The sequence below is a fragment of the Cervus elaphus genome, chromosome 33 (assembly GCF_910594005.1).
Source record: "Cervus elaphus chromosome 33, mCerEla1.1, whole genome shotgun sequence".
NCBI lineage: Eukaryota > Metazoa > Chordata > Mammalia > Artiodactyla > Cervidae > Cervus > Cervus elaphus.
Window position 1 is genome coordinate 27,220,972 of NC_057847.1, and position 24,547 is coordinate 27,245,518.

Genomic DNA, 24,547 nt, shown 5'->3' on the forward strand with positions numbered 1-24,547 from the left:
GGGGAATGATAAGTCCTGGGGAGGTATGCTAGGATTAGAAGGTTAGGTTAGGTAGGTAGGCTAGGTTAGAAGACACAAATAACATTTCCCACATTTTCTATCATAAGCTTTTTTTCCCTTGAGCTTGCTACTAATATTAGAAGGAACATACTTGAAACACCAGTATAGTGAAGAGGAAATGGGATTTCATCCCATCTTGGTCCGTGGCACATACCAGCCTTGCGGCCCTGGATGAATAATTTAACTTTTCTAAACCACAGTTTCCTTATCTGTACAAATAATACCAGCTATATTACTGTCTTTATGAAAAGTAATTTGAAGATATGTACCAAAGCTCTTAAACCTCTTCACACATATACCTTAGTTCTATGGGTATCTCATTCCTAAGGAAGTAATCTCAAACAAAGGAACAACTGCATATAAATGATGATGGCATCACTTGATAACAGCAATAATCATCTTAAACATCTTAACTGTCCAACAACAAGAAAAAAACAATGTCACAGGATCCACTTGATTTCCGCCAATAAAAATTATATTTAAAAGAAATTTTAATAATCTGGGAAAATGATCATCCTATAAGGTTAATTTTAAGAGGCATGAAATCTTAAAAGTATGAACTCAAACAGCTTAAAAAATATCCATGCCAAAAATCCTGTAGGAAAACACACTAAAATTTTATGATCATGTATTCCTGGTGATAGGATTTGTAGAAATAAATTAATAATTATAAGCCAGAAATGCTTTGATTTGGCCCCAATTAAAATGTACTTCAAATCACAGTTCATTACCTTTCATAAGCTCCTGTCATTCCCTCTGAGAAGGAGAAAGACGTGTCAATATACGTCAACTTGTAACACTCTCACAAAGAAGCAGGGTGTGTGCGCCTATTGTCAGAGCTCAGCTGCAAGCCAGCAACAGCTCTCGCAAACCAAGAGAGAAAAGGATGTAGTGGGAGCCACTGCTCACGTGTCACACGGAGGAGTCGTGCTACTGTCTCAAATACCTGCTTCAGCATCTAAGCATCAGTGGGGCTTTTGGATGTTTGCTTTCTTTTCTCCTATAATTTCCTTTATTACTCACTTTTCATTTTTTAAAATCCCTTTTAATTCATTCAATATAAATTCTGTAAGATAAAACTCCTATTGTTTAAGTTTCTGCTGTATATTTATAAGTAAAATTCAGCACACAAAACAATTTTATGCCTGTGTTGCTTGTCCTCATTCAAATGAAAGAAATTCAAAGCTATTCTATTTGTAGAGGCATTCTTCTGTGGCCGAATTTGACTGCAAAATTCTTTACAGGCAGGTAAAAATCAATAGTAGGCAAATAAATAAAAGAAAATCAAGGTTAGCCAAACTAAAATGGAAAGAAGAGAAGCTCCCTTTTAGCTAATTTTCCAGCATTGAAAAAATTATTCCATCCTCTTGTTTTACTTCATTACCGTTCACTCTCCCTAATACCTATACTCCTTCCCTAAAAGTGATGAATAAAGCATACAAATTCTTTAATTATTTCAATTTTGCAATTTGACTGCTTTACAGTTCTCTTTCAGGTAAACCCAAACAATATCAAGCTTAAGTAACATCCACTTTTGATTTCTGTAAGCTTCTGTGAGGGGCAGTGTCATTGCCTGTTTCTCCTGTGGATATTCTGGATTAGGACTTCTAATGATAGAGACCAAAGAAGAAAAAATTAACCATCTAAATACAAAAGGTGTTTTTAAAATGAGATTTACTTTAATATCCATACTCTGTTGAATGTTGAACTCTAAAATGAACCTCTAAGTTTGTTAAGATAAATATCCTAAGAAGTGCTGAAAAGGTAGAAGCAAAGCAATAGAGATAATGTAAAACTCAATTGAGGAAAAGATAAGGTGCATTCACAAGCTGATAACGTACAGAAGATTAAAGAGCACAATAAAATTGTATTCTCTTCCCAGTCAACCAGTTGGTCTCTAAGTTTGGCCATGCTTCGGAGATCTGCCTCAGAGTAAAGCTGCCTTTTTATATGATCCCATTGGTATTCTCTGTAATTGCACATTTTTGTATCAATAGGGGGCTCCCCAATTATGCTCTGATAACCTAGATAATTAAACAGGGACTCCTGGTCTAAGTATTTTCTACAAATAAAATGTAAAACTTTGTTACTGATTAGATGGCTCTAACGATCACAAATCAGGTCTTCAAATACCACCAAGGAAGATTTTACAATGAGTCTACTGCACGCACGGTACCTTAACATCAGCAGACACTTAACTACTCTCAAGTTGTCTTTAATTTCTGACATGACAAAATATATCATCTATATTTACATTTATATCTATATTTACATTTGCTATGTCATCTAGTGAGTTGATGAGGAAAATGTAAGAATCAATACAAAAATATTATCAAAAGGCAAATGATAGACTAAGAATAGAAAAGTTCCTTAGGATAGTGAACAAATCCTCAACATGAAAAATCCCTGGAGTTTATAGGTACTCAGGACATTATCTTGCTCTGAGAGGTGCATTTTTCGGAAAGGCCTGCTGTCAGAGAACACAGACCCCACAGAGGTACCAAGCGAATTCACCACTGATGAAACTAAACTGGCTAAATATGAAACTCAAAAGTTCATGAGTAGGATGCGATGTTGATACCACCGTGAGTCAGCCATCAACATCCATGGTCAAAAGTACACCCACAGCTTCTTTAGAAACTCATTTAAATGAGAGTACTTTTCCTGATTTGTATGCAGCTCATCAGTTCTCTAGGGACAGCTTTCTTTTTTTTTCTCTCAACAATTATTATAATGAAGAATGAAAGTGAAGAGCATTTTAAACATCTTTAAGTAGTAATATTTGAAGGACAAACCAAAATTTCAGGATTCATTCCTTCCACCATTCTCTGAAATAACCTTTGTCTATTACATCAACAAAAGCAATAATATGCTATAGGTTCTATAAATGAAAAACTCAGCTTTTGTCCTTCTTCGCTGCCATGTTTCTCTCTCCTGTGGTTTTCGTTTAACACTCACGTGGAATGCTTCACTTCTGACAATTCTGGTCACCCTGCGTGGTGGGGTGGGTTTCACCAAAACAGCAAGCAAGTCTCCAATAATAGGTGGATATCCTACAATTTAGCTCAATTCTGACACTATCTACCTGGAGACAGGGTCAGATTTCACAGGTCAGGGTTCAGTCCCTCAAGACTGGGCTCCCCCACCACTCCTCCAGATGCCAGTGGCAAACTCAGGTTATCACTTTTGCTTTTGACCAATCAAGGTATAGGTCAGAGGTGCCAACTACCTTCTCCTTGGGTTCAATTAATTAGAGGAACTCACTGAACTCAGGGAAACACTTAACAGCTTATTAAAGAATATGACGCAGGATATAGATGAACTGCCAGATAAAGAGGTACATAGGGCACAGTCTGGAAGGTCCCCATGGAGGTGAGGTGTGTCATGCTCCCATGTGGATATGTTTGAATCCCCCACTACTGGAATTTTATGAAGCTTCCTAACATTAGCCATGGTCAATTATTAAATCCATTTCCAGAGCCTCTCCCCTCCCTGGAGGATGGAGGGGGTGGGGCTGAAAATTCTAAGCTTCTAATCATGGCTTGGTCTTTCTGGTGACCAGATCCCATCTAGGAGCCCATCCAGAGTTGCTTCTTTAGGACAGAAGATGCTGTTAGTACTTTGATCACTTAGGAATTTACAAGGGTTTCAGGAGCCCTATGTCAGACACAGGGTCAAAGACAAATAATAGGAGAATAGATGCTCTTAATGTTTTTATCACTCAGGAAATGATGAGTTTTAGGAGCTCAGTGCCAGGAACAGGGGCCAGAGATGATAGTATATATATGTATATGTATGTATATATATGTATGTGTATATATATATCTCTCTCTCTCTCTTACAGTTACTTTCACAAAATAATGCCTCATAACCAAACAAAAGAGCACTATCACATATATTCAGCCTCTGCCCTCATCACAGGCACTAGCCTGACCCATGTTCTCTACAATACCTCAGCCACCAACCACCTGTTTAGTAAAGAATGGATTACACTGATTTAAATCCATACTACATGATCTCTTGGTTCATTAAAGACCTTTGATCATATCTGACTTTTACAAAAGCCTGCCCACCCTCCCTAAAATGCCAGCGCCCTCAATTTCTTGCCCTGCTCTCTACTTTGTTTTCCTGCGTTAGTCTAACCACTTTCTGACACTGTAATATAGAATTGTCTGTCACCCTACCCCAGCACTCCTTATCCGCTTACCTTTGGCCTAACAACCTTTTTTACCACCTAACTTCTCCTGTTTTCTTCACCACTGTATTCCTTACTGCCTAGAACAGTATCCAGCACATAGCAAGTACTCAACAGATATCAATAGCTTTTTGAAGGACTGGTTGAATTAATTAATATCTTCCCAATGAATATTTAAATTCATGAGGTCAGAGTTCATGTCAGATTTTCTTACTAACCTATCCCCAATAAGAATGTCTGGCACATGGAAAGTGGAGAGTAAAATCCCTGAATGAATGAATGAATAGTAGAAAAGGAGAGGACTAAAATCATATCTTTTTCCTACAGAACACATCTGGGCTGAGGAAGGAGGAAAGGAGCATTAACAGGGAAAAAGAAAAAGCTGGCAGAGTGACAAAGGAGTGGCGAGGGACACTAGAGATAGAACTTTCCTCTATCTCAAGGCTGTTTAAAGAGTTTATAAAGAGAACATCTAAAGTTTAGGAACTCAACTTGTTTCTATAACATGTTCAATAAGTAAATCAATCAATGACTAGAAGAAAAAGGCTGTCAAAGCGTGAACACCAGGGAAGACATTAATATCTTCATTTGAGGTTTAAACAGAATTGAAATGCCACATACAATATCAAGAATCAAATTATCAAGTTCCAAGCAATGTCAACTTCCCAACAAAGGCTTTTTATTTGTTTTTAACATGTCTAACAATTAACCCTTTTCTAAGGGCCTTTGCACTCATTTCACATGTCAGCAAAGTAATGCTCAAAGTCCTTCAAGCCAGGCTTCAACAGTATGTATACCAAGAAATTCCAGATGTATAAGCTGGATTTAGAAAAGGCAGAGGAACCAGAGGTCAAATTGCCAACACCTGTTGGATCATAGAAAAAGCAAGGGAATTTCAGAAAAACATCTACTTCTGCTTCATTGACTACACTAAAGCCTTTGACTGTGTGGATCACAACAAACTATAAAATTCTAAGAGATGGGAATACCAGACCACCTGCCTCCTGAGAAACCTGTATGCAGATCAAGAAGCAACAGTTAGAACCAGACATGGAATGGACTGGTTCCAAACTGGGAAAGGAGTACATCAAGGTTGTATATTGTCACCCTGCTTATTTAACTTATATGCAGAATACATCATGTGAAATGCTGGACTGGATGAATCACAGGCTGGGATCAAGATGCCAGGAAAAATATCAACAACCTCAGAAACACAGATGATACAACTCTAATCGCAGAAAGTGAAGGGGAACTAAAGAGCTGCTTGATGGGGGTGAAAGAGGAGAGTGAAAAAGATGGCATAAAAGTCAACATTCAAAAAACTAATATCATGGCATCCAGTCCCATCACTTCATGGCAAATAGATGGGGAAAAAGTGGAAACAGTGGCAGATTTTATTTTCTTAGGCTCCAAAATCACTGCAGACAGGGACTACAGCCACAGAATTAAAAGATGCTTGCTCCTTGGAAGAAAAGCTATGACAAACCTAGACAGAGTATTAAAAAGCAGAGATTTCACTTTGCCAACAAAGGTCCATATTGAAACTATGGTTTTTCCAGTAGTCATGTATGGATGTGAGAGTTGGACCATAAATAAGGCTGAGCACTGAAGAATTCATGTTTTTGAACTGTGGAGCTAGAGAGGACTCTTGAGAGGCCCTTGGACAGCAAGCAGATCAAACCAGTTAATCCTAAAAGAAATCAACCCTGAATATTCATTGGAAGGACTGATGCTGAAGCTGAAGCTTCAATACTTTGGCCACCTGATGCAATGAGTCAACACATTGTAAAAGACCCTGATGCTGGGAAAGATTGAGAGCAGGAGAAGTAGAGGGTGACAGAGAATTAGATGGTTGGATGGCATCACCAACTCAATGGGTATGAGTTTGAACAAACTCTGGGAAATGGTGATGGACAGGGAAGCCTGGCATGCTGTAGTCCATAGGGTCACAAAGACTCAGACATAACTTTGGGATTGAACAAGAACAAGGGCTTTTAAAAGTACTTCTCCATTTAATTAAACAGGAGAGAGGCTCTTGAACTTTCAACCAATTTATTGGTAATAATCCTATTGAGCAACTGATCATAATTAATATGCTTACATTTTACAATTTTATTCCATAAAATCTTTTCATAAAATTATATGACTCATTTTTAAATTATTTTTGACATATAGTTGCTTTACATTACTATGCCAATTTCTGCTGTAGAGCAAAGTGAATCAGTCATACATATACATGTGAAAGTGAAAGTCACTCAGTCATGTCTGACTCTTTGCATACATATACCCCATATAGTCCATGGGGTCTCCTGCATTGCTGTATGCTTCATGAACTGAGCTATCAGGGAAGCCCACATATACATATAACCCCACTTTTTTTTTTTTGATGTATTACTCATTTTAAGAATGCTTCAGCATGATTAACACATGTTCCTTGGTTTCCATGGTAACAATTACAGAGCCAGGCTCTTGACCACCATTTGTGTTTTAAAGAGGCACCAACATTCCTCCTTGAGAATACACCGTTGCCGCTACAACTTCACAGAGAAGGGCGGGACCACCATTAGGACATACAGTTTTGTTTGGCTATCAAATGAGGATGTAATTATCCTCCATGTTTGGCTAAGTCCAAAGTCATAAAACTCTCCATTTAACCAATAATACATAATAGCAGTACTCTAGGTATCTACTGAAAAATATTACTTCAAAGTCATTGGTATCCAATGTTATTAATTATCATTAGATGTGAAAAAACAATATTTATGGAAAATTTTCTGAAAGAGATGTACTCCACCTATTTTTAAAACAGCTTAAAATCTATCCTGGTATTAAACTGTGTGTGCTAAGTCGCTTTAGTTGTGTCCAAGTCTTTGCAACCCTATGGACTGTAGCCTGCCAGGCTCCTCTGTCCCTGGGATTTTCCAGGTAAGAATATTGGAGTGGATTGCCATGCCCTTCTCCAGGGGATCTTCCCAACCCAGGGACTGAACCCATTTCTCTTACGTCTCCTGTATTGCAGGCGGATTATTTACCACTAGTGTCACCTGGGAAGTTTTAAACAATCAAAAAGCTGTATATTGGCTCCCTCAGAGAAATATTCTCCTTTAATGTCCCTTTGGCATTATGCTATCAAGATATATTGAGAGCCCTATGAAACACATTACTGAATTCACTATCGGGATGTTGTGGAGGATATTGTTCATCACACTGCACAGTATCTTCTCCACGAGATTGAGGAGATAACAGGTTCCAGTATCATCCTATGTAATACGAAAGTGAAAGTGTTAGTTGCTCAGTCATGTCCAACTCTTTGCGACCCCATAGACTGTAGTCTGCCAGGCTCCTCCATCCATGGGATTTTCCAGGCAAGAATACTGGAGTGGGTTGCCATTTCCTTCTCCAGGGGATCTTTCCAACCCAGGGATTGAACCCAGATCTCTGCATTGCAGGCAGATTCTTTACCATCTGAGCCACTGAGGAAGCCATACTTACTTATTATATTGTTGTAATATACTTACTTATTAGTTGTTCTTCTCTGGCAGAAATAATTTTCATTTGTAAATACTGAATAATGAAATAACTATGCTTCCTTTTTTGGGCTGACCATGAGAAATCACAGTTTTAATGACCATATTAGAAAAGAAGAAAAGCTGAAAATTAATTATCTAAGTTTCCTTTTTAAAAAGCCAGAAAAAGAGAGCAAGTTAAACCCAAAGTAAGTAGGATAAAAGGAGGAAAAAAGCACAAATCATTGAATTTCTCAAATAATAGAGAAAATCCACTAAAAATTGGTTCCTTTAAAAGATTAACAAATTGAGAAGCTCCTAGCAAAGTCAGTCATGGAAAAGAGAGAGCAGACAAAAATACACTAATATGAGATATGAAGGAAGAAACCTCACTATATATCCTAAGGACATTAAAAGGATAATAAGAGAATACTAGGAACAACTCTATGCCCATAAGTTTGATAACTTAGATGAAATGGACATACTCCTTGAAACAGCTTATCAAAATGGACACAAAAGAAACAGAAAACATGAGTAGTCTTCTACCTATTAAAGAGATTGGATTTGTCACCAAAAAGCTTCCCACAAAGACTACTCCCAGTCAGAAGACATCTATAAAACATTTTAAGAGGAAGTAATATCAATATGCATGCATGCTAAGTTGCTTCAGTCGTGTCTGACTCTTTGCAACCCTATGAGCTATAGCCTACCAGGCTCCTCTGTCCATGGGATTCTCCAGGCAAGAATCCTGGAGCGGGTTGCCATTTCCTTCTCCAGGGATCTTCGCTACTCAAGGATCAAACCCATGTCTCTTGTTTCTCCTCCACTGGCAGGCAGTTTTTTTTTTAGCTAGTGCCACCTGGGAAGCACAACATCAATATTATACCACTCTTTTAAAAATAAAGGAAATAGAGAAAAAGGAAATGTTTCCTGGTTCAAGGAAATCCATTCTTACCCCTTGTATTCAACTTTGTCCTGGTAATCCTAGCCAATGCAACAAAGCAAGAAAAATACATAATAAAAGACATAAAGATCAGAAAGACTAAGTAAAACTACCAGTATTCACAGACAATAAGATTGTCTAGATAAAAATTCTGAGGAATCTACAAAACAACTACTAAAACTGAATAACTGTCCTAAAGTTACACCATTAATAAAATCAAAACTGGATTTGAGCACAAACAGTATGTCTCCCAAACTCTTAACCCCTACATTAAACTTTCTACTTAGAGGAGAGCATGCAGCTACACTTGTATTAGCCACAAACCTCAACACAACTGCTACAGTATGTATTTGTAGCCTCATCTGATACTTTGGAAACAGAGGTTCAGAAAAATTAATTTCACCAAGATCACAGGGCTACAGGGTTGGAAGTGGCAAAATTTGAATCCAGGTCTGGCAGACCTTAAAACAAGGTTAAACCAAAAATATCGTATTTTCCAGATTGGATAAGGAAACAATGAGAAGATCCAGATCCAGATGGTAAGGTCCTAAAACAAAGCAGTAGAATCCAAAGTCCAAGAGAAGAACTGGTGACTGGTTAGGTATAACAAGGGGCAAAGGAAATGCAAGACGCAGGTAATGCAAAGTTTTGAGAATGATAGTTTCATTAGTAAAACAGAAAAGCAAGGAGGAGAAACTGATGGAGAAGAGAGTTAAGAAAGATGAAATCAGTTTTAGACAAGCTGAAAATCAACCTGTTAGGCTAAGGATAGTTTTGGCAGCAAATGATAGAAAACCTAACAGAGTGGTTTCCAAAGGTACAGTACGTTTTTCTACACAAAACAAAAAAGCTGAAGGTAGGCAACTATCGATTTAAATTCAGCAGCTGTACAAAGTCAGAACTGAAGTCTATGCTTATCCTGGCCCTTCCTTCTGGCATTATAGTATGGTTACCATGGGCCCAAGGTAGTAATTTCAGGCAGAAGGAAGAGAACAAAGGAATGTCACACACATCTGTATCTTTCATCAGAAGGCAAAAGCTATCCTAGAAGCCTCTATCAGGGTTTTACAATGCCTTATTGGCCAGAAGTGTATCCCATGGGCATCAAGGCTCTAGGGAGGCTGCAAAGATAAGTGTTTTGTTTTTTTCTAACCTCTCTAGCAGAAGTAGGTGAAGGAAAACAATATCTGCCCCAGATTATTAATGGGATATTTTATATGGGAATATCCAACAGGGAAACAAAAGGGCATCTAGTCTAGAAGACAGACCAAGGGTACAGAATGTATGCAATCTGCACAGTTAAAACACAGGAATGGATTGGTGCTCCAAGAAGAGTGTGCATGATGAGAAAACAGGGTAGTTATGGGGCTTTGTTTTTCTGCCCATAAAGGGAAAGCAAGTAATGCACATGGATGCAGCTGAGTAAACACAGTACCCAGTGCCTCGCCTCCAGCCAGTCAGATTGTTTGCTTTCCTATGTTTGATTGGGTCTTTCCCTGTCCTCCTCCCCACCCACTCAGTTCTATCCTCTTTCTCTTTCCTCAGTCTCTCAGTTTTCCCAAGACAGTCTCTCCTTTTTCTTTCCTTCAATTTTGAATTAAAGGTGGTTTGTTTAGTAGCTAAGTCGTGTCCGATTCTTTTGCAACCCCATGGACTGTAGCCCACCAGGCTCCTCTGTCCATGGGATTTCCCAGGCAAGAATATTGGAGTGGGTTGCCATTTCTTTCTCCAGGGGGTCTCCCCAAGTCAGGGATCGAGCCCACGTCTCCTGCATTGGCAGGCAGTTTCTTTACCACCGAGCAACCTGAGAAGCCCATGAATTAAAATACTGGAAGAAAATCTCACTCTTCACTGCCACCATTCAAGTGCATAAAAATGGATCTGAATCTATCTAAAGAGAAAGTAGCTGCCTTGGGTTTAGGGAGACAAAACAAGATAAGAAGCAGCTACTCTGGAAGGGCTATGAAATGTTATAAGCACATGGAAAATTCGAACTAAAGAGCATCTGCCCATCCTAGCCTCACTGGAGGAGCATGAAGCCCATTTGGGGGAAGCCAAACTAAGACAAGACAAATTTGCTTTGCTGAGCACGACTCTCCCTGATGACTCTTTAAGGCTTCCAGTCTATGTTCAGGAGACCAGACTGTAGGACCAGGGTGAGATGGACCAGGTATCTTTTTATCAGGCCTACTGCTTTGTGAGCACACCATTCCCCATATGCCTCTGATCTGAGGGAGTCCAGTTCTGATTGAACCTTTCCTTACCTAAATCCTAAAAGCACAGGTAGAATCAGCACCACAGAACTTAATCCTGATTACACATGAGGGTATGATGTCCTCTAAATATTCCACACATACACTCCCATGTTTTGGAGCTACCATGAGATGTCCCTCAAGAAGTTGTAGATAAGATAGTGGCCAAGCATTTAAATTTCAAAAACAGTATATCTGCTAACATCACAAAAGGAGATCACTTGACATGCAACTCATAATGCAAGTATATAACCCTTCTGTGAAAGACTGTTGTCAAAAAAAATCAAATCAGTTAATAAAACTGATCAAGCCCTAGAGCCAAATACCAATTTATAGGAAATACAGGGGCCAAAGGGACATATTAAAAGATGCCATGAAGGTAAAACTAAAATTCAGACTGTAAAAATCTACCTGTTTCTTCAACAAATGTATTACAAGGAATAAAAAGAGAGAGCTATAGGGAAAATCCAGAGATTAAAAAAGACCTAGATACATATCAACTAAATACAATTTATTTGGATCCAAATAAAAACAAACTCTAAAAAAGAAAAAGTCATGAGATAAATGGAAAAGTCTGTACTTTGATGGGATATTTGATTATATTAGGATATTAATGTCAAATTTTAAAATATGTGACAATATACTTGGAGTCCTTAGGTACTAGAGATATATATGTAAATATTTACAGATAAAATGATACTATATGGGACTTGTGATAAAATAATCCTAGGAGTGGTGGGGGACAGTTCAGTTCAGTTCAGTAGCTCAGTCGTGTCTCCATGAATCTCTGCGACCCCATGAATCGCAGCACGCCAGGCCTCCCTGTCCATCACCATTTCCCAGAGTTTACCCAAACTCATGTCCATTGAGTCAGTGATGCCATCCAACCATCTCATCCTCTGTCATCCCCTTCTCCTCCTGCCCTCAATCTTTCCCAGCATCAGGGTCTTCTCAAATGAGTCAGCTCTTCGCATCAGGTGGCCAAAGTATTGGAGTTGCAGCTTCAACATCAGTCCTTCCAATGAACACTCAGGACTGATCTCTTTTAGGATGGACTGGTTGGATCTCCTTGCAGTCCAAGGGACTCTCAAGAGTCTTCTCCAACACCACAGTTCAAAAGCATCAATTCTTCGGCACTCAACTTTCTTTATAGTCCAACTCTCACATCCAAACGTGACTATTGGAAAAACCATAGCCTTGACTAGACGGACCTTTGTTGGCAAAGTAATGTCTCTGCTTTTTAATATGCTGTCTAGGTTGGTCATAACTTTCCTTTCAAGGAGTAAGCGTCTTTTAATTTCATGGCTGTAGTCACCATCTGCAGTGATTTTTGGAGCCCAGAAAAATAAAGTCAGCCACTGTTTCCACTGTTTCCCCATCTATTTGCCATGAAGTGATGGGACCAGATGCCATGATCTTAGTTTCCTGAATGTTGAACTTTAAGCCAACTTTTTCACTCTCCTCTTTCACTTTCATCAAGAGACTCTTTAGTTCTTCTTCACTTTCTGCCATAAGGGTGCTGTTATCTGCATATCTGAGGTTATTGATACTTCTCCCGGCAATCTTGATTCCAGCTTGTGCTTCCCCCAGCCCAGCGTTTCTCAGATGTATTCTGCATATAAGTTAAATAAGCAGGGTGACAATATACAGCCTTGACGTACTCCTTTCCCTATTTGGAACCAGTCTGTCGCTCCATGTCCAGTTCTAACTGTTGCTTCCTGACCTGCATATAGGTTTCTCAAGAGGCAGGTCAGGTGGTCTGGTACTCCCATCTCTTTCAGAGTTTTCCACAGTTTTTTGTGATCCACACAGTCAAAGGCTTTGGCATAGTCAATAAAGCAGAAATAGATGTTTTTCTGGAACTCTCTTGCTTTTTCAATAATCCAGTGGATGTTGGCAATTTGATCTCTGGTTCCTTGGCCTTTTCTAAAACTAGCTTGAACGTCTGGAGCACAGAGAGGCAGCTGCACAGCAGAGGAGGGAGCAGCCGAGGGGAGATACCCCACGTCCAAGGTAAGAGGAACCCAAGTAAGATGGTAGACGCTGAGAGAGGGCATCAGAGGGCAGACAGACTGAAACCACAATCACAGATGACTAGCCAGTCTGATCACATGGACCACAGCCTTGTCTAACTCAGTGAAACTAAGCCATGCCATGTGGGGCCACCCAAGACAGACGGGTCATGGTTGGGAGGTCTGACAGAATGTGGTCCACTGGAGAAGGGAATGGCAAACCACTTCAGTATTCTTGCCTTGAGATCCCCATGAACAGTAGGAAAAGGCAAAAAGATAGGACATTGAAAGAGGAACCCCCTAGGTCGGTAGGTGCCCAATATGCTACTGGAGATCAGTGGAGAAATAACTCCAGAAAGAATGAAATGATGGAACCAAAGCAAAAATAACACCCAGTTGTGGATGGGACTGGTGACAGAAGCAAGGTCCAATGCTGTAAAGAGCAATATTGCACAGGAACCTGGAATATTAGGCCCATGAACCCAGGCAAATTGGAAGTGGTCAAACAGGAGAAGGCAAGAGTGAAGGTCGACATTCTAGGAATCAACAAACTAAAATGGACTGGAATGGGTGAATTTAACTCAGATGACCATCCTATCTACTACTGTGGGCAGGAATCTCTTAGAAGAAATGGAGTAGCCATCATAGTCAACAAAAGAGTCCGAAATGCAGTACTTGGATGCAATGTCAAAAATGACAGAATGATCTCTCTTCATTTCCAAGGCAAACCATTCAATATCATGGTAAGTCAAGTCTATGCCCAGACCAGTAATGCTGAAGAAGCTGATGTTGAATGGTTCTTGAAGACCTACAAGACCTTTTAGAACTGATACCCAAAAAACATGTCCTTTTCATTACAGGGTACTGGAATGCAAAAGTAGGACGTCAAGAAAACACCTGAAGTAACAGGCAAATTTGGCCTTGGAGTACGGAATGAAGCAGGGCAAAGGCTAATAGAGTTTTGCCAAGAGAATGCACTGGTCATAGCAAACACCCTTTTCCAACAACACAAGAGAAGACTCTACACATGGACATCACCAGATGGCCAATACCAAAATCAGATTGATTATATTCTTTGCAGCCAAAGATGGAGAAGCTCTATACAGTCAGCAAAAACAAGACCAGGAGCTGACTGTGACTCAGATCATGAACTCCTTATTGCCAAATTCAGACTTAAATTGAAGAACGTGGGGAAAACCACAGACCATTCAGGTATGGTTTAAATCAAATCCCTTATGATTATACTGCGGAAGTGAGAAATAGACTTAAGGGACTAGATCTGATAGAGTGCCTGATGAACTATGGAAGAAGGTTTGTGACATTGTATAGGAGACAGGGATCAAGACCATCCCCAAGAAAAAGAAATGCAAAAAAGCAAAACGGCTCTCTGAGGAGGCCTTACAAATAGCCGTGAGAAGAAGAGAAGCGAAAAGCAAAGGAGAAAAGGAAAGATATTCCCATTTGAATGCAGAGTTCCAAAAAATAGCAAGGAGAGATAAGAATGCCTTCCTCAGCAATCAATCACAAAAAAATAGAGGAAAACAATAGAATTGGAAAGACTAGAGAGCTCTTCAAGAAAATTAGAGATACCAAGGGAACATTTCATGCAAAGATGGGTTCGATAAAGGACAGAAATGGTATCGAACTAACAGAAGCAGAAGATATTAAGAAGAGGTGGCAAGAATACACAGAAGAACTATACCAAAAAGATCTTCACATCCCAGATAATCACGATGGTGTGATCACTCACCTAGAGCCAGACATCCTGGAATGTGAAGTCAAGTGGGCCTTAGGAAGCATGACTACAAACAAAGCTAGTGGAGGTGATGGAATTTCAGTTGAGCTATTTCAAATTCTAGAAGATGATGCTGTGAAAGTGCTGCACTCAATATGTCAGCAAATTTGGAAAACTCATCAGTGGCCACAGGACTGGGGGACAAGTGGGTATAAATAAAAGAAGATTGAATGTGAGTTGATGACTGTTGGAGGCAAAGGGGTAGAACAAGAGAATTATTATACTATTCTCTCTTCTTTTACATACGTTGAAATTTTCCATAATAAACTTCAAAAATAAAAATTAGAATAGAGCTATGCCATGCCATGTCATTTTTTTTAAGTGATTCACATTATAGCAAGAAAGTAAGAGAAAAGCAGAGGCAGATGCTGGTGCCCAGTGAAGCCCTTTCTACGGCAGAGGGGCCCAGTGTGAGGACTTGCCCTAAAGGTAGCAGAGGTTACTTCATCCCTGAGGAAGAAGATGCCTCTGGACATCTCACCCTGGTCCCAAAAGTACTTTCTACAATTAGGGAGCTGCCCTGAAGCTGAAGATAAAATGATGGCTACAATACAACATAGCAATACAATACAACACCAAGAGATGCACAGAAAGGAGTAGATAGGCAATTGTGATGAAGCCTGAGTTGTACTATTACTTTGTTAGACAAAGTGTAACAAAGTGTCCCATGGGAGCACTCAGAAGATCCTCTAACTGGAAGAGGTGATGACCAAACTGCCCTGAAGAATTCCCAGAACTATCTTCTGATTATAATTCAATTCCCAAGCTCTGTTGCTCTAGGAAGAGGATGAGCTGGCCAGAAGTTGTAAGTGTCCTGATCTCCTGGCAGCTTTGCTATTAGAAGGCCATGTTGTGCATTTACAGTGAGAGGCAAAGCTGGGCCTAGGCAAGCTAGGCAGCACGCCAGGCCTCCCTGTCCATCACCAACTCCCGGAGCTTGCTCAAACTCATGTCTATTGAGTCAGTGACGCCATCCAACCATCTCATCCTCTGTCATCCCCTTCTCCTCCCGCCTTCAATCTTTCCCAGCATCAGGTTCTTTTCAAGTGAGTCAGTTCTTCTCATCAGGTGGCCAAAGTATTGGAGTTTCAGTTTCAGCATCAGTTCTTCCCATGAATATACAGGACTGATTTCCTTTAGGATTGACTGGTTGGATCTCCTTGAAGTCCAAGAAACTTTCAAAAGTCTTCTCCAACACAACAGATCAAAAGCATCAATTCTTTGGTGCTCAGCTTTCTTTATAGTCCAACTCTCACATCCATACATGACTACTGGAATTATCAAATTAATAAACTTTCTGGTTTTTACAGGTTCTGAGAGTTTGGTGCCTATATATCTATCCCTGAAAAAAAAGTATTAATTCTTGATGTGCTGACAAGTCAGAATTTCAAGATTGTAAGACCAGCCCTGAATCCTGGGTAATGCCAACCCTTGGGACCTGCCTAGGTAGACACCAGCCTTCCCCACCCTTCTGCTCTGCATGCTTCTTTGATCTTCTAGATTCCTTAAGGCTGGGACCATGTCTGATGCTTCTTTGATAGCTGAGTCATCCTCTTTCACCATGTCTGCTAAAAAGCATTCTTGTTTTTTAACAAATTTGCTTCTTGATTTCTTTCACTCTCATTCAACCCCATCAAAAATAGCTAACTCAACATCTATTTAGGAATCAAGTCAGATGCAGAGAACTATGTAAGGGGCATTTTTTTAATGAAAAATTAATAATTTTAAAAATTCTTCGGCTATTTTGAAAGATGACAACCTTTTTTCACATACTTATACTATATTAACTTTCTTTTCTGCTTAGGTGGTCCACAAATAATTTAATCAACCAGGGACCTCCCTCCACACTACACTTTTAACTGAAGGACAAGAAACCAAACATCATCAACTCCTTCCCAGACAAGGAACAACTTTCATCTCCAGTGATTTCTCTGTTAATCACTTAGGTAGATTCTTTGACCTGTAACAGGGGATGGCAAACTTTTTCTTCAAATATCCACAGAGCAAATACTTCAAAATCTGTGAGCCACACAGTGCCCTGCTATCGTACTGTGAAAGCAGCCATAAACAACATGTAGCCAAATGAGTATGGCTATATTCCAGTAAAACTTTGCTTGTGGACATTGACATTTGAATTTCATATAAATTTCATGGGTCACAAAAGATTAATCTTGTGGTTTATTTACAACCACTCAGAAATGTAAAAAACATTCTTAGCTCAGGAGACACATAAGCAGCTGCCAGATCTGGCCCATGGGCCATAGTTTGCCAACTCCAGCTCCACAGTGATGAATACTGGCAACAATTCACTATACTGTGACTATACGTACTGTGAATGTGTGTGGTCCCTTCATAACACGCCCTTACCAACCATGAGAATTATGATCTATAATGGTTCTTAAATTCACAAGTGGCAAAACTTACAATCCTGTGGGAAAAATATTTTCACTAATATTTTTAAAAATGGTCAACACATTCTTAAAAGGTATTTTGCATATAAAATACCTTTTATAAAAAGATATTTTACATATCTTAAATCCCAAATAGTGGGGTTCTGTGTAATACATTTCTAGTTACCATCCCTGCTCAAAAAAAATTTGTAAGATAAATGAGGCAGTGCTAAGCTTTTTTTGCTTTGACAATGTTTTCTGTTGAGACTTTTTTCAAGGTATTTTTATTCATCCAAATGTTCAATGGCTTTCTGATTTTAAAATTAGTATTCATACACTCTCACCTTCTGAGCGGTCCCATAGTCCAAGAACTTGGATGAGTGATATATCAAAAGCTTTAGATTTTGTTTCTTCAACCTAAACCACATATCTACATATTTTTAACCTCCCTCCCCATACATAAGCTTATAGAGCATTACCTATCTATGACAACTTCCTAGGCACACTTAACAAATTATTTTCCTGTCTTTTTGATTGTTCGTTTCAACTTTCATTACACATCCTTTACTTCGGCAGACTTTCTACTTTAACTCCCCTTTTTATTTTCAATCTGCTGTTGCTCTTTTTTTAGCTGTCTACAACAGTTGACACTTGCATGATACATATATCTAAACTATATTTCCCAGCTGTGGAAAAGGTCCCAGCATCATTTCCCCAGACAGGACATCAAGGATCACTGTACCATTTCCTCTTTGCTTATATGTGTGCTTGCAGAAGTCCATAATCAAGAAGTCCATAATCAAGAAAAGCAGAGCATATGTTCTTATACTCTTGATTTGGTCACAAGAGGAATTTGTGGTTGAGACGAAATGAGCATATTTATCTGCCACACCTAAGTGTCCTTGTTCACACTGCTCCCAGAATTTTCTGCCTGAGAAAACTCCCCTCAACCTCCAAGGACAGGAACCTGCAGGAAGCATCCGTGACAGATCTGCTGAGGCTCTCCTCTGCATCCCCAAAGCATTTCATACCTCTCCATTAAAGCACTTATGACTGCATTGCATTTGCTTGTTTATGTAACTATCCCACCCCCACCTGCCCACCCTACTAAGTCAATAAACAACTTTCATCTTTTCTTTTTTTTCCCTGCCTCCCCCATGCCCAACACAGTGCCTGGAATAGAGCATCAAGATTGCATTTCTCAGAAATATTAAGGGCAGTGTCCCAAAAGGAATGACTTCGGGGGCTTCCCCAGCCAACTTCCATCAGCATCCTTAATCTCCCTCCTCCCCTAAAAAGTCAGCAGACAATCTAAGTAAAAATGCTTAGATTTTTAAAAATTAAAAAAAAAAAAAAAATCACTTCAAAACAAGTATTTCAAGGCCCTCTTATCAAGAGACTGCCACTCTTAAACTCTTCTTCAAAGAAATTCTAGCAATAACACCATGGAAAATGCAAGGTTCTCTTAACACTACAAAATAATATGCTCACATAGCACCTCACAGTTTTCACATTACTTTCACGATTTTTTTTTCCATTTGGCCCACTAATCCTTGGTAAGACAGATAGCGTTAGCCTCATTTTTCAGTCACTCAAGGAAATAAAAGTGACATGTCCAAGATCAGAGCTTGTGATTGGTGATAGCTCTAGGCCTAAAACACTTAATTTGATTAAGGGTTAAATCTTAAATTGATCTGTCTACTCTCTTGCACTCCAGGAAAATTAGGCTTGATATCTATGTATGACTCTACCCTCAACTCCACCCTTGAACATTCTGTAGTACCAGATTAGATTGTGACACTATGTTCTAAAAATCCATTCCAAACAAAAATCATTTGGGCAAATACACATTATGAAAAGAAAGAGTCAAACATGCCCCACTTGTGTTAGTACTGTTCTATGATTTTTGCCATAAGTACTTAATGACTAGAGGGTTGCCAGTGAATTACTGACTGTTCAAAAAATGGCATGCCATGAATTTCTGCAAATGGAAATATGCAGTCTATTATCTAAACAATTTACTCATGAGGAAGCACCATTATTTATAAGGACAAGAGCTTGATTTTCTCTTCTTTGATAATCTGTCTTTCCTAAACTATTAAATTTAGATTACTTATCACATTAGCAGGTTCTTCACTTAGTTTCTCTACATAATTCTCAGTGATTTAAACGTCACTTCAATTCTCTTACTATTTATTGCACACAACTCTTTTAATATTAGCACATATCATCTTAAACGTAAATAGGGCAATGCCTGCCAAAAAATCTTGCTACTGTGTGGTAATTGAAAGGTAAAATTATTTCTCATATATATTAAGTTATTCAAATGAGCCACATTTAGTTTTTCTCAAATTATTTAATTTTTTTAACAAAGGCCTATCTAGAAAAGTATGCAGAGCACGTCACACTTAAGATTTTCAAGTTTGATCTGGTTATGAATCTGCTAATTGTAAAAATTTCAATATGGCAGAGTGCAAAATATTTCCCCCAAATGCAAATAGAGATGTCATGCAGATAACTGCAAGACATGAATCACTGCCCTGCTGCATCAAACTGGAAAAATCAGAGGCAGTTCACTCCGCAAGATTTCTTACCCAGTTCTTAAAAGTTCAGATGCATCACCTTTTAATCAGGGTAATAAACTAATTGCTAACATACTGGGTAATGTTTACTGCTAAACCCACAATCTGGACAAACAGAAAATTATGCTGTCAGAGCCTGCAAACAACTGCAGTCCGCTGTTACACACTGCACCCTCCTTACACAGGGCTGTCGTCGGGAGTTACAGTGCTTCACGGTTTTAATTTTTTTAGAGTAAGGGTCTCTTCCCCGAGAGGGTAGGGTATTAAGACGAAAGCAGTCTCCCGCGTGACCTTCCTATCACAGACCTTGAGCGAGCGACTGCGGGGGCAGAAGCTGAGAATTTCAGAAGCATTTGACAGCTCAACTGGGTCCTTCACACTTGGCTTTCAGGAACAAAAAAAAAAAGCACGTTACTCTGCACCTGCCTCTCCACCCACCCTCCTTGAAACTTATTTACCCCTAAGGATCCAAACAGCCAGAAGAAGGTAGGATTCTAGTCTCTCCGGTGATGCCTAGGAAAATAAACCCCCGACCCGAGCGCCGAGCCGGGAGTCGAGACGGGCAGGGGGCAAGGAGACCTTGAAGGAGGGGCGAGGGGGACCTGGAGGGGCAGGGGCTCCCCCCACTGCGCCGCAATTTCTCCACCACGTGTGAAAATCTCGCGCACCAGGTGCCCCATGAGAGACCGAGGTCTGCGTCCCCCGGTCCCAGGCGCGGATCCTCCGCTCCCTCCCGGCTCGGGGGCCCTCCTCCCGCGGCCCCGGCGGGCGTCCCCGCGGCGGTCTCCGGGCAGAGACAGCGCGCAGAGCCCCGGCCGGCAGGGGCGCTTCCCCGGCTACCTTTTATCCAGGCAGGCGATCCACTCGGCCGAGGAGGAAGAATGGGCAGCGTGCGCAGCGACCATGATGGGCAGCGGCGCGCGGTGTCCCCAGGCTGCGGCGACCTCCCGCGCTCGCTCTGCCTGCGCCTCGCCCGCGCCTCGCCAGCCGCGCGGACCCGCTCCTCCCCGCCCGCCTCGCGCCCAGCGCCGCGGCGACGCGCCCGCCCTCCCCGCGGCCCGCCGGGCGGGGGGCCAGCAAGGGAGGGGACCCGAGGGGCGGGCCGCGGGGACCGCGCTGCACTGCGGCGCCCGGGGGTGGGGAGTCCCGCGGGCCCGCCCGCTGCGGGGAGGGGGTCGGGGGGCGACCCCGGGTGGCAGGCCACCTGCGACAGGTGGCTGCTGCGTCTCCGGGAAACCTGGGCCGCACCCCTCACCTCGGGGCCTCCGAGGTGGGGAGGGAAGGAAGGCGCCGCGGGTGGGGGTGGGGGGGACGGGGACGGATGTCAATGTCTATATATTTTTCATACAGTAAATGCCACTAAAATGGCTGCTGCCTCTCTGTTTCCTTAGAAACCCATTAGTCTCCCTCAGCAGCTGTCAAAACTTGCTGGCGCTTTCCTGCTCACCTTTGCTGTTTCTCCTTCAAAAAGGGATGGAGAGGAGGACTATCTGACTTGGCCTGGAAACACCCTCAGCGTCTCAGTTTCCCCTGGGAGGCTGAGGGAGGCCTGGGTTGGAACGGAGAGGCAGTGCAGACACGGCTGGAAGCCCACAGGCCAGGGCCCAGAATGGTGACCAGTGTGACTGCTGTTGTTTAATCACTAAGTTGTGTCCGACTCTTTTGGACACCATGGACTGTAGCCCACGAGGCTTCTCTGGCCATGGGATTTTCCAGGCAAGAATACTGGAGTGGGTTGTCATTTCTTTCTTCAAGGCATGACTGAAGGGTTGAAAAACTGAAGTTTCCGGCCTTGAACCTTGCACTTGCTGGGGCTCTCATCACCTACTCAATGGAACACACGCAAGCACACAATTAAGAATGGCGAGCAGTGGGGCCACAGCAGAACTGTGGTTCGCCTCGGGGACCAAGTTCCCACCGCCCTTGGGGTAACCTGAGTGGTTGGCCCCATGTGTCCTTCGTTCTGTGTCTGGAGTGTGGAAGGGATGGTCACTACACCTGTCTCTGGTAGGTGTACAAAATAAATGATAGGCTTTGAAGTTCAGTTGCACTCTGTCAAAAATCAAATTCCACACCAGTGGTTGCTTAGGAATTTGGGGGCAAGTTAAACCTTTTAGACTACTACCAAGCAGTGTTTTGATACTGATGGTGTGCATTTGGAAACAGACAATGAGGAAGGAGACAGGGCGTTGCTAACCTCACTGTGTTATTTTTTTTCTCTCCTACACTCCTCTCATTCCCCTGCTCAAAGGATGTTCAAGGAGACTGGAGAGAATGAAACAGCAGGTGCATTCTGGCATCCTAATAAAAGCAGGTGCATTTTATCCCAATAAAACTCCTCCAAAGAAGCTCCATTTCCCCTCTGCTCCCTTGCCAGGATCTGATTTCAGACCTAACTCTGCGCCCTCAGCAACATTGCCTGGTTCAGTGCTTGTCCCCCAGGTAACCTCCATCCTGTTGATTTCTACTGGGTTTAAGGTAAATAACATTTAAAATGTTATACTATACAATGTTATACTATGCCAAAGGTATTTTTATTGTTGCTTTTTTTCATAACAGAGATATGAAGAAGGAGATGAGTCTCCTATATTTATTAAGACTTACTTATAAAGGCATCAGAGAGCTCTTGAGAACATTCCAAGGTCACCAAATGCTTTCTCAAAATGCCTTTACTCAGAGAATATTTAAAGGTAAGGAGCTAGAGGCAAAAAGGACTGCGCATGACCTGTCATTACTGGAGGCTTGGAGTTGCTATAATTTTTAGCTGTGATACTAATAATAGTCATCATTTATTGAACATCCGCTGAGTATCAGGTGCTGTGCAGAGTTCTCTACATGTGTTACCTCATTTAATCTTCGAAACATTCTATGAAGCAGTCAGAAGGACAGATGTCAGGGTTACTCCACAAGGAGAGACAAACATCTTTGAAAATGCAATGAACTGGAGAAAATTGTTTATCAGTACTTCCAGGGAGAGTGTTGACTGGCTTGGAAAGAAGATGTTGATGAGCCACTTGGAGTGGGAGGGAAAGCCCAAGGCCCCTATTATGATTGTTAAGGATTGTGGTCTGATGAACTGCAAGGCCTTTGTTTTGCCCTGCGGGGACCCTGCCTTTACTCTAAATAGAAATTAAACAATCATTCAAAGAATATCCTTTCAAAGGCGCACCAAGAATCACTGACTTCCCAGAACAGGCACGTGTCCCTATCCATCCCTGGACATAGGTTCCAGCCACTGCAATATACTCCCTGGGACACTGAGCCTTGAGGGGCTCATACCTTGCTGGTGAGACTCCAGCTACTGGAGCAGGAGGCCTTGAATCGGATTTGGGTCTGTCTGATTCCACAGCCATGGCACTGGGCAATGGTGTAACTGGTTTTGTCTATAGCATAAGGGTAGAAGACATGTCAAAAGTGACTGCTCAGGGGATAAGAGTAAAAGGGTTATAAACTGTTTTTTATAATAATTTTAAAAATAATAAACCTGTCTAGTAGGAGAAAGGAAAAAAGAACATGTAATGCTCTTTAGGCAGGAAATAAATAAAAGTGTAGATAAAAAGTAAATATTACTGAGAAGTCCACCATCTAGAGCTAACACTGCTAATATTTTAGCACATTGCATTCTATATTTTCTATTTTTGAAAGATACAATCACACATACACCCATAAACACATGCATATAACTTGCTGCTTACATTCAAGCATGTATATATGAAAAAAAGTATGTATATATGTCTATACCTACATGATAAGTCTCTTCAGTTGTGTCCAACTTTGTGTGACGCTATGGGCTGCATCCTGCCAGTCTCCTCTGTCCATGGGATTCTCCAGACAAGAATAGTGGAGTCGGTTGCCATTTCCTTCTCCAGGGTATCTTTCCCACCCAGGAATTGAACCAGTGTCTCTTATGTCTCCTGCGTTAGCAGGTGGGTTCTTTACTATTACTGCCACTTAGGAAGCCCATACATGTGTATCAATATATGTATTCATACTTGAAAGCATTATTCAGATTTGAAAGCATTATTACTTTATAGGCTACTTCTACTTGGAATCGAAAAATGCTTTGTGTGTTTAAATGAAATTTTCATTAAAAATTTTTACTGGCTATGATATATTCCAACATATGGATGTAACTAAACTTTCTTAAAAACTGAGATATAATTGACATATTATATTAGTTTCAAGTATACAACATAATGATTTGATATCTGTATTCATTGCAAATAATCACCACAATGTCTAGTTAACATATATCACCACATACAGCTATAGTTTTGGGGGGTTTTTTTGATGAAAACTTTTAAAATTTCCTCCCTTAGTAACACTTTCTTTTGAACCCTATTATTTTGATTGGCAAAAATCTGCTTAATCTCCTTCCTGTAGCTTAGCCTTCTATTAGAGAGCTAAATATCGCCAATGATCTCTAATGAAATGAACATGAGAAATGGCAAGACCCAGGTGTGTTAATGCTAACTGTTACTGGTTATAGAACATTGAATGGGTTACTTAATGTTCGAGTTCCATTTTGTTCATCTGAGCAGAGGCTCAAAGTTAGGAATTTGAGGACCGACAACTGAGTTCAAATTCCAGCTTCATCTTCTACTAAGTAAACACATAAAATGAATTGCTTCACCTAAGACCCTGTTTCATCACCTGTAAAGTGGAGAAATTAATGGTATTATACTTGAATATGTTGCTTGTAAAACATTTAACATAAGTGCTAACCATGTGGTATGCACTCAATAACTCTTAGCTATTATTATTGTTATTATTCTCTGTACAGTGAAGATAAATAGAATCTGCCTTCTGCAT

The 24,547-nt window shown here is 40.7% G+C and overlaps 1 protein-coding gene across 3 annotated transcripts in view; it reads right to left on the reverse strand.

Moving 5' to 3' along the window:
• Nucleotides 1-20,779, reverse strand: part of RAPGEF4 (Rap guanine nucleotide exchange factor 4) — a 315,899-nt gene extending 295,120 nt beyond the window's left edge. For 2 of the 3 annotated variants that reach the window (XM_043894163.1, XM_043894162.1), the window contains exon 1: nucleotides 20,576-20,779. In XM_043894163.1, coding sequence (XP_043750098.1) covers nucleotides 20,576-20,640 — 65 coding nt within the window. In that variant the 5' untranslated portion in view covers nucleotides 20,641-20,779. The remainder of the gene's footprint in view (nucleotides 1-20,575) is intronic. The other variant, XM_043894169.1, reaches the window with a different exon arrangement.
• Nucleotides 20,780-24,547: the final 3,768 nt, after the last annotated feature.